The sequence below is a fragment of the Crocodylus siamensis genome, chromosome 5 (genome assembly GCF_052110815.1).
Source record: "Crocodylus siamensis isolate JL-2025a chromosome 5, ASM5211081v1, whole genome shotgun sequence".
NCBI classification, from domain to species: domain Eukaryota; kingdom Metazoa; phylum Chordata; order Crocodylia; family Crocodylidae; genus Crocodylus; species Crocodylus siamensis.
This window is the reverse complement of record NC_143399.1, coordinates 170,913,997-170,924,469: the sequence shown is the minus strand read 5'-3', so window position 1 is coordinate 170,924,469 and position 10,473 is coordinate 170,913,997. Positions and strand designations below refer to the sequence as shown.

At 45.0% G+C, this 10,473-nt stretch overlaps 1 protein-coding gene across 1 annotated transcript in view; it reads left to right on the top strand.

Annotated features, from left to right (window-relative positions):
- Positions 1-1,621: 1,621 nt before the first annotated feature.
- FZD1 (frizzled class receptor 1) overlaps positions 1,622-10,473 on the top strand; it is a 28,452-nt gene continuing 19,600 nt past the window's right edge. Inside the window, exon 1 of the mRNA XM_090047091.1 lies at positions 1,622-4,475. Within this exon, the coding sequence (XP_089903217.1) occupies positions 2,700-4,433 (1,734 nt within the window). The 5' untranslated portion in view covers positions 1,622-2,699 and the 3' untranslated portion in view covers positions 4,434-4,475. The remainder of the gene's footprint in view (positions 4,476-10,473) is intronic.

The following is a 10,473-nucleotide window of genomic DNA, read 5'->3' as shown; positions in this document are numbered from 1 at the left end:
AAGTCTTGATGAACTTTTCCAGCCTGGGGAAAGGCAACTGATGTGGGAGGCTGTGCTATTTCTAATCATGCTTTTGCTCCTATAGTCATTATCTGCTGTATATATTGCCGCTAACTTTGTTTGAATGTGGGACAGCACTGCTGGGAGAAAAAAAAATGTGGCCTAAATATTAAGTCAAAATTATCTATAACCACCACAGGTAAAATATGCTACCTGCAGCTCCACATAACTGCACAGATTGAAGGATCCATATGTCTCACTAATACTTTTTTTTTGTTAATAATTGTCACCTGAAACACTTATAAACATCTTAGAGTAGTCCCTTTCCAAGTATCTCTTGTGCACAAAGTAAAACTGGCCATAGCACACTGAGTCATCAAGAAATTAAGAAAAGAGAGGCCATGTACTAAGAAGTCAGAGCAACAGACGAGGAGTCAGGATACCTGGTTTATGTTCTACAGGGCCACTGAGTTTGAAAGCTGGTCTGAGTCTATCCCAATTGTGCAGGTGGTCCAATAAAAGATATCACCCATGAAGATCCTTACCTCTCCTGCATAGTATGGACTATCATGGCTACAACATAGCTCCAACACTTGACTTTATTTTGGCATCCACACACGAGGATTTTAATTGCCAGTGCATAGAGGTGTGCTGAGGCATGGGAGTTTGTAAAACGTGCTGCAGTTCCCCTCGTTAAAAGATTTGACAAAAATATAATTTATTATGATTATTACTAAATTCTAGTGAGTAGAGCTAGTTCCTCACCCAGCCTTCCTTATGTGGGGGGAGAACTTTGCAAATGCATTTTGAAAGAACCAACAGGATTTCCACTGCAATTACCCTCTTCATTCTTCAGAAAGTAGTGAATGTTTTTGAGAAACCATTTTGAAATACTCAAGATACTTGTAAGTAAGGTGGTATTCATCTTAAACTGATCCAAAGTTGCTACCTATTGTAAAGAAACAAAACTGTTGTAAATAGTACTTTAATATTTCAGGTTATTACTGTGGTCTTGGCTTCTATTTACACATTTGTCTAATATCATTAACTTAACATTGTAAAGAAAACAATGTCCTTTTCAATAAACTTATGGGTTGTTTTATTGTGCTCCCGTTAGATCAGCACTAGACTCGTTTCTATGCCATTTCTATCCCCCCTGTCACAAACAAGATGAGTACAAAAATCTTTAGTTAATATTCATGTTTTTTTACTGTACGCTCCATTTTTTGTATTCATCTTTTGGAAACCAGTCAGTAATATTGTCTTCCTCCCCAGGCCTCTTTCTCTCCCACCCCTATGATTGTATCCTTTTCTATTTGGCCAATATTGATTTCCCCCTCCCCATCCCCTGCTGTGTTGTGAATAGAGCTGAAATTAACACAGCTGCCTTTCTTTAAAGGGCTGCTGTCACATTTGATGGCCCTAAAATGTAACATACATTAACAATTCAGGGTTTTTAAAACTGTCCTAATCACAGGGAATCCATTATTTCCCCCCAACCCCCAAACAGCTACAACACTCCTAGAATCTTAATTTCTCCGGTGGCCCCGACATCACTGAGTCTTCAGTCTGTTACCACCTTCTTTTTTGGGGTTTTTTTTTTTTTGGGGGGGGGGGCTTGATTTGATTTACTTTCATCTTTGTTGCTTGTTGTGGTGAGGAAGCTGAGTGCCAACATGTGCTGCACTTCACCAGAGCCGGCTGGCAAAGCAGAGGAAGAAGACTGCGGATGAGCATTATACACCCAGGGGGTAGATCTCGTGTCTGGCCTGTGTGCTTAGCAAACAGGAGCCCGGCAGCCTACAGCACGGCTGGGGGTTTCCCTTTTTCTCTTCGGTTACTGAAGCCGGTGGGCCAAATTCATCTGACGTGCGAAGGGCGCCAGGGAGGGCTCCGAGCCCTTCTGTTTTTTTGAAGCCCTGAGACAAGTAGCTGGTGAAGGGGACAGTGGTTTTCTTGCTTGGGTTTGGAGTTTGGCTCCTGGTGTTCAGCGGTGTGCTGAGTCCGGGGTTTTGTGCCGGGACCTCGGGCGGCTGGCACCAGGGGAGCCCCCTCGCGGGAAGCGGGCGGTCGTGTTCAGTGGCAGAGCCTCGCCTGGCTCCCGCCTCGCTCGGCGGAAACCCGAGGAGGACCGCGCTGCCCCGCTCTCGCCAGGATCCCTGCCAGCTTACGGGGCTCTTCTCCCTCCGCATTCAAAGCGGACCTCAGCGAGCCCGGACTCCTCCGCGGCAAGCCTCCACCCCCCCTGCCGCCTTTGTCCCTCGGCGAGGCGGCCCCGGGCGCCCCGTCCTCGCCGTGCGCCCGGCAGCGGAGTGCGGCGTTGGGCGACGCTCCCTTACGCAGGCCACTCCGGCGTCGGTTTCAAGGCCCCTCCCTCCCGGTGAAAGGCAGACTGCGGGGCGCCTGGAAACCGGTCCGAGGGAGCGAGGCGAGGGGGAGAGGGCTTGAGGGATTGACACAAATGGTCAGGCGGCGGCGGCGGCGCAGGAGGCGGCGGCGGTAGCGGCAGCAGCAGCAGCAGCAGCTGCCCGGGCTGCCGCTCGCGAGGGGGAGCAGCGCGGTGCCTCCCTCCGGGCTCCGGCGGCCCCAGCGCGGCGGGCAGCGGCGCCCGTGCCCCCCGCCCTGCCCTGCCCTGTCCCGCCCTGCCCTGCCCTTCATGAGGCTGCGAGCGGCAGGCGGCGGCGGGCGCCCGCGGAGCCATGGCTGAGCGCGGGCAAGTCCGCTCCGCGCGGCGGCTGCTGCTGGCGCTGGCGCTGGCGGTGGCGGCGCGGGGCCAGGCGCCGGCGCAGCAGCAGTACAACGGCGAGCGCGGCATCTCCATCCCGGACCACGGCTACTGCCAGCCCATCTCCATCCCGCTCTGCACGGACATCGCCTACAACCAGACCATCATGCCCAACCTGCTGGGCCACACCAACCAGGAGGACGCGGGGCTGGAGGTGCACCAGTTCTACCCGCTGGTCAAGGTGCAGTGCTCGGCCGAGCTCAAGTTCTTCCTGTGCTCCATGTACGCGCCCGTGTGCACGGTGCTGGAGCAGGCGCTGCCGCCCTGCCGCTCCCTGTGCGAGCGGGCGCGCCAGGGCTGCGAGGCGCTCATGAACAAGTTCGGCTTCCAGTGGCCCGACACGCTGCGCTGCGAGAAGTTCCCGGTGCACGGCGCGGGCGAGCTGTGCGTGGGGCAGAACACGTCGGAGCGCGGCACCCCCACGCCCTCGCTGCTGCCCGAGCTCTGGACCAGCAACCCCCAGCAGCGCGGCGCGGGCGGCGGCGCGGGAGCGCCGGGGGCCGGGGCCGGGGCTGCGGCCGCGGGGGGCGGCAAGTTCTCCTGCCCGCGGGCCCTCAAGGTGCCCGCCTACCTCAACTACCGCTTCCTGGGCGAGAAGGACTGCGGCGCCCCCTGCGAGCCCGGCCGCCTCTACGGCCTCATGTACTTCGGGCCCGAGGAGCTGCGTTTCGCCCGCACCTGGATCGGCATCTGGTCGGTGCTGTGCTGCGCCTCCACGCTCTTCACCGTGCTCACCTACCTGGTGGACATGAAGCGCTTCAGCTACCCCGAGCGGCCCATCATCTTCCTGTCGGGCTGCTACACGGCCGTGGCCGTGGCCTACATCGCCGGCTTCCTGCTGGAGGAGCGCGTGGTGTGCAACGAGCGCTTCGCTGAGGACGGCTCGCGCACGGTGGCGCAGGGCACCAAGCGGGAGGGCTGCACCATCCTCTTCATGATGCTTTACTTCTTCGGCATGGCCAGCTCCATCTGGTGGGTCATCCTCTCGCTCACCTGGTTCCTGGCAGCTGGCATGAAGTGGGGCCACGAGGCCATCGAGGCCAACTCGCAGTACTTCCACCTGGCCGCCTGGGCTGTGCCTGCCATCAAGACCATCACCATCCTGGCCTTGGGGCAGGTGGACGGCGACGTGCTCAGCGGTGTCTGCTTTGTGGGCATCAATAACGTGGATGCCCTGCGCGGCTTCGTCCTGGCCCCCTTGTTCGTCTACCTGTTCATCGGCACCTCCTTCCTGCTGGCTGGCTTTGTGTCGCTCTTCCGCATCCGGACCATCATGAAGCATGATGGCACCAAGACAGAGAAGCTGGAGAAGCTGATGGTGAGGATTGGGATCTTCAGTGTCCTCTACACGGTGCCTGCCACCATCGTCATCGCCTGCTATTTTTATGAGCAAGCCTTTAGGGAACAGTGGGAAAGGAGCTGGGTCACCCAGAGCTGTAAGAGCTATGCCATTCCCTGCCCCAACAACCACAGCAGCCACCACCCGCCCATGAGTCCTGACTTCACTGTCTTCATGATCAAGTATCTCATGACCTTAATCGTGGGCATCACCTCAGGCTTCTGGATCTGGTCTGGCAAAACGCTCAATTCCTGGAGGAAGTTCTATACTAGACTCACCAACAGCAAGCAGGGGGAAACCACCGTGTGAAGCCCAGCCCCACCCGGCTGAGGGAAACCTTGTGCCTCAAAGGTGGGTGAGGGACCTGTATCCAGCTTGCCATGTGGCCACCATCCTAGCTGGGATGGGGGGAAATGCTTGCACAACAGTCAGACTTTCTGGACTGCTAACGGCATTTCCAGCCTACAGGGAACTGAGAGAAGAGAGGCAGGTGGGGAAACCCCTAAGCTGGGACAGACTCTCTCTTTCTCTTTCTCCCTCTCTCTCTTTTTCTGTCTCCTGTTGGAACTGAACATACTGTGTCCTTTGGGGAGAGGGTTGTAAATAGTCTCTGTAAGATTTTGTAAGTATATTTGTACTGTATTTAAATTGCAAAGATCTCTCACTTTTTTTAATTATTTAGGACATTTTAAAGCCATTTACAGATCCCCCCCCCACACCCCCAAATCTACACACACTTTAAAAAAAAAATGGTATTGGATTTTATTTTCTAGTGCAGGATTGAATTCTTTTTTTAAAAAAAAATCCCTCTCTTCGCCCCCAAACAGGTTGGCTGATTTGCTTGGAGTTTTAGTTGCATGAACAGCAGGGCCTGCACTGAGGTTGCTGCAGCTGTGCAAAGGCCCCTCCAGACCCAGGCAACATCCTGATCCCAACCTGCTACCTAGGTATGGGGAGGTGGAGAAGATCACCTGTCATGATCCTGCCCCACATGCAGGGGGACAGTTGTCTATCTCTTATCAATTGTGTCCTGAGGGAAGAGAGGAGAAAGCAGCGATTTGCTGCTTTTCTACCAGCTCTGCATGGTAGAAGAGAGGATGAGAGCAGAGGAGCTGATCCCTGCTGCCCATGAATAACTGTATGGTCTCCTTGTCTTGCTGACTCCCCAAAGACATTCAGTACCAGTCACCCAACTGTCAGGGGAAGGGGCGGGAGAAGTGGGAGGACCATTTTGGTTCTGTCCCAAACCATGCCTCACCTCTGGGGCCACAGCAGCAGAATAAACAACTTTCTGCCAAGGTTTTGGATTAGGTGTGTTTGGAGTGGGGAGGGGGTTGGCTGCCTTCTGTTTTGGGGGGGTGGGGTTTCTCTCTTTTAAAAAAAAATTATTTAACTGTAGCTAAAGGAGAATTGTGGCTTTTTAATGGTCAAGATCAGAGGTCTTAACGCCACCTGAACCTGTAGCAGGTCTGGCTTAAAAATGAGGACATGGACATTAAACTTTCCCTATAAAGTTATATTTTAACCCCCACCCCCCCAAAAGGTAAAAGCAAGAGGTGACTGGTCTGGGTGATCTGTTGGCTGTCACCGTCACAAAAAGTTTAGCATTGTGTGGAAGAAAGAGGCTGAGAATAGTTCTACTCTTGATTCTAATTGTGTGCTCAGTTTTAGCCATCTGCTTCGGCAGTGGGTAAGCTTGTGTATGTTTATGATAATATTATTCTGGTAATGAAACCGCTGAGGGAGAACTACCTGGAATGCTTTGTTGAGATGCTGATATTTGCTTAGATTAACAGACAGCTCAATATAAACAGGATCAGGAAATATGAGCTGAGTAAAAATAGTTCTATCAGAATGAAATGCAGCATTCAGATTTTTAAGAATTAAAACTATAAATTGACTTTCCAGTTTCAAAATGTTTAAAAACATTAACTCTCCCTCGAATTCTGGTTTGTTATGTGTTTGTTGTTATGAAGGAAGGAAGGAAGGATGCTTTAGATTACTCGGAGGGAAAAATGGTTAAACAATCTGGTGGGCTATGAGACCTTAAGGGACCTCTACCTTTTTTTAGCACAGTAATTACACTGCATACTGTGGAGGTAAGAAGGCATGCGTGCAATATGTCTACTATCTCATATTGCTCCTGGATAAGTGTGAGGGGACAGGGTTAAACGGGTTTAAACAAGATGCATCAAATATAACTCTTGACAGATTCATTTTAATATTTAGTCCTCTGTATGAAAAACAGCAGAATGCTACATGCTACACTCCTGACTGTATTGTTATAACTTTTTATATAACAAGCACCTGTATTAGGTTCATAAATGTTATCTATGGCTCCCATACCCTGAAATGCAAAGTTATTTGAATTCGGTATGCATTTATTTCTGTTCATTATCACAAGATCATCTATATTTATAGAGGAATAGAAATTTATATATATTAAATACCATATTTTTAATTTCTCTGAAATAAATTGAGGTTTTGTACAAAACCATCTTGTCCTTTTGCATATTCCTGACAGTGATTCAGTGTATGTAGTATGAAAGCAACACACACACATTTACAGAACATATGGTTTTTTTAACCGGGTTTACGGTACAAGACTATTCAGTTTAGGAATGCATTATGCAGTTTGATTTTTATGTCTATGCCAGTTCAGATTAATCCTTCAAAAGAAGTAATGTAAACTATTTAAGATGCATGATAGGATATGGTTGGTGGTCTGAAATCCAAGAAGAGATCTGCTGTGTGGCAAATATACCTGCTATGTTGCAATTTTTTTTCTTTTGCAAAGGAAAGGTTAAATTGGAAAAACGCCTTCAATATTGCTGTGGGGGAAAAGGAATGTTTCTTGATGCCTAATCATATTTCAGTTATGTTTCTAAAATATGAGCAGAATTCTTTTTTTTCAGAAAAATTAAGAAAGGAAATATTTTTGTTTTGCCTGAAATTTTTAAATTTTTTACTAACCCAGGTTATTTCATATGTTAATGGAAAATATGTCAATTAGATTTATGATAAACTATATACATGCTACAGTTTCTTACCAAAATATACTTTCTCACCCAAAGTATCTTTTTTGAGGCATGGTTTTGGAATAATTCTGAGTTTTTGATTTTTCATGTTTTCTAGGATGGCAAACTAGTATTGTGTTCCATTATATCAAATTCATTATAAATAAGGGATATATAGATACTTTTTGCCTGATTTCCCCCTCCCCAACAAAATAACATGTAATATGAAGGAAGCAAGACTTGGAAAATTATAGGAAAAATTTGACCTCATTTAGACCTAAAGATATGAGAATAGAATTTAAGCATGTTTCCTTTAATTTTAACAAGTATACTCTTCATTTTCTTAAACATGGCCTATATGCAATTCGAGTCTCTATTCTACCAATTAAAATTATACTGTTCAGTGTTCTGCCTTAATGGTCTAACCCAGAAACCATTCAACTTCACTTACAGTGCAGTGATTTAAGCCATTTTAACTAAAGCTGCATTTATTTATCTGTGATCTGTAGAAATTAGTGACAATGCAATTGTAATTTCTAGCTGAAATTAGAATTTTACTAATTCACATATTTAATGTGTACCTAAAATGGGTCTCACTACTTCTCAGATTTAATTGTTTAATTGTAGCACAGATGTTTTCACGTTTCATCATTCTTTGACAAAACATTCTGTAGTGTGTGCTTTAATTATTAGAACTCAAATTGTTTACCTAATACAAATGAGCAAGGCCCATTTTATTTATGCATTCCTGTTTTTGTTCTTCATCTGCATGCTCATTTGCAAAATTCAGTTATTCACAGTGGCCAGTCATTAGTGTTTTATTCATACTTTGGATATTTCAACTGTACTTATTGTCTGAAGTATTTAAGACTTCATAAAAAGTAATGTGTAATCTAGATTAAAGAGATATGAAGGTGCCTTTTGCATGAGCATATTAAAATAATAGCTAATACTGCACTGTAGTATAAAAACAAACACATCTGCTGTTCCATGGCTCTAGGGAATTCAGATAGGATTTCTGACGATACATTTTGTATAATTGGCATGTGATATTTATGAGGGGACCATATCGGGCAATAGAACAGTGTTGCAAAATTCTTATTTGTGCTTCAAAAAGAAGAAGATATAACAAATGCTTTGGTATGACAAAGTTTGATAACAAAATTTAACAGTATTTGTAAATGGCATTCTGTAATCAATAGCAATGCTTTTTCTTTTGGAAAGTAGCTGATTTAAAATGACAAGGCCCACACAAATGCACATATTCCTCTATATAGGGCAATATCACAATAACCCAGAAAACTGGGGATTACATCTTTTGCACATTGCAGTACCTAAGTTAAACCATTTCCTGTTTTCCTATCAAATCTAAGGACTTCTAACATGTTCATGTAAATTTTTCCCATAGTTATCAGTATAGGGTTAAGTTTAAAACAAATCAGTAAAAGGTTAATTTTAAAAGCTGCATTCATGTAGGCCTGAATTCTCTTGTAACACTGGGTTGTGCACTTCCGTTGTCTCTGTCATGATACCTGCTGCTGGGTGCAATTACAAGTTTCCTTCTCCAGATAAATGGCAATTGACATCTTTGACTTCTGGTTTAAATGTGCATTGGTGATTTTTTTCCCCCCCCTTGTATATTCCACATATTGAGAAGCTAACTCTGAAAGAGGCTGTTTTCTGCACTATCTACTCCTTTTTGAAAATAAATCCTGGCATATGCCACTCCTCCTGTCCTTAAATGGCAACATGAGGTACTTGCTCATACTGAGTAATAGTTTACTTTCCAGGGAAGCTCACTTGTCCTCTTGGAATATGGCACCATCTGCTATAAAAAAAATCTATATCTGTATCTGTCCATAAATATGATATCTACAGCACAGTTTTATCCAAGACTGTGTAAGCCTGCTCATCTTGAACTACCATACTTTTTAACTAACTTCATGCTGTTTGAAAGAGCTCTTACATTACTGATGGCTCTGTCTAAGAATGTTTGAACTTGAGAACATAACTTTCCCTTCACAATATTGTATGGGACCTGAAATAGATACTTGAAGACTTCAATTCGTCTGAAGAAGTATTAAAAGTCTAAAAAAAGTAAGCTAGAAAAGTAGAGAAACGAAGGTGTGGCTATCATTTCATCCTTAACTCACCCTCTAGTGTTCAGATACTGTAACTGCAGTATGCTTAGTAGGTAACATCACTTAATATGCTAAGACTGCTGTGATGATAGCTGGTGATTGCTGATCAATGCACGCTGATGCAATGCATTGGCATGATATAGTCTTGACTATGAATATCTTCACTTTGGGGTTTTAAAACTATTAATTTTGTACCGTTTATTATTTGTACCCACAGCTCCAATTAGGATTAGAACCCCATTGAGCTGAATACCATGCAAGCACAGAAAGACCCTCCGCTTCTTAGAGATTACAGTGTAAAACCATGCCTTGCCTGCCTATGATCCTTGTGAAGATACTTGTGCACATTTCTTTCAGGAACTTGTTCTTCTCCCCTGGAACCATCTCACAGGCAAAGTTCATCAGTCAAGTTTATGCGTAAATGATCTAAATAAAAGAAAGGACAGAAATCTTTCTCTCTCAAAGACTGTCCCTTCCTATCTTACAAGTGTTTACAGTACAGAAGTGTGACTACAGTAAAACATTTTTTGATGTTCTTTATCAGTTTAAGTATGCTAACATTTGTTTTATAAATGGATAAACAAATGTAAGAAACAAAGCTAGTGACTTAATGGATAGAGATTCCTCCCCCCCCCCCCGCCCACCTCTCCAGACTGCTTTCTTTTTAAAGCTGAGCTAAATTTGGGGAAATTAAATGAGCTTTCAGAATGTCTAATACTTTGTGGGATTGAGCCCTTGATGTTTTATCTTTATGCACAAGATGCCTTGGGTTATCCCAACAACTGTATCATATCAGCCTAGATAACACTGACAGGAATGTCTTGTAGGTAAACAAAGAACAAATTCTTCCATCCTTAATTGCATTTATCTACAACAAACATTCATATTTTATACTCACTTGGAGCCCTGTCAGTTGGTGAAGCTATGTTAACTTGTAACCTGATAACTTTTAAATGAAGGTTTGAATAGCAAAACTTTAAAAGGAAGAGCAAGCTAGATTTGTGTCTTGCCCACAAGAAAGATTTGAAGAGACCAGTAAAACAAGTCTTAAGCAATATAACTCTATAGGTGTTAATTCTTAGCTAAAAGAAGACTAAAAGCAAAAACATTTTGAGAGTTTGATTGTAAGGACTGTTTTTTAAAAAGTACTTAGGGATTTTAGAAAAATGTTCTGATTCTGAAACATTGAGT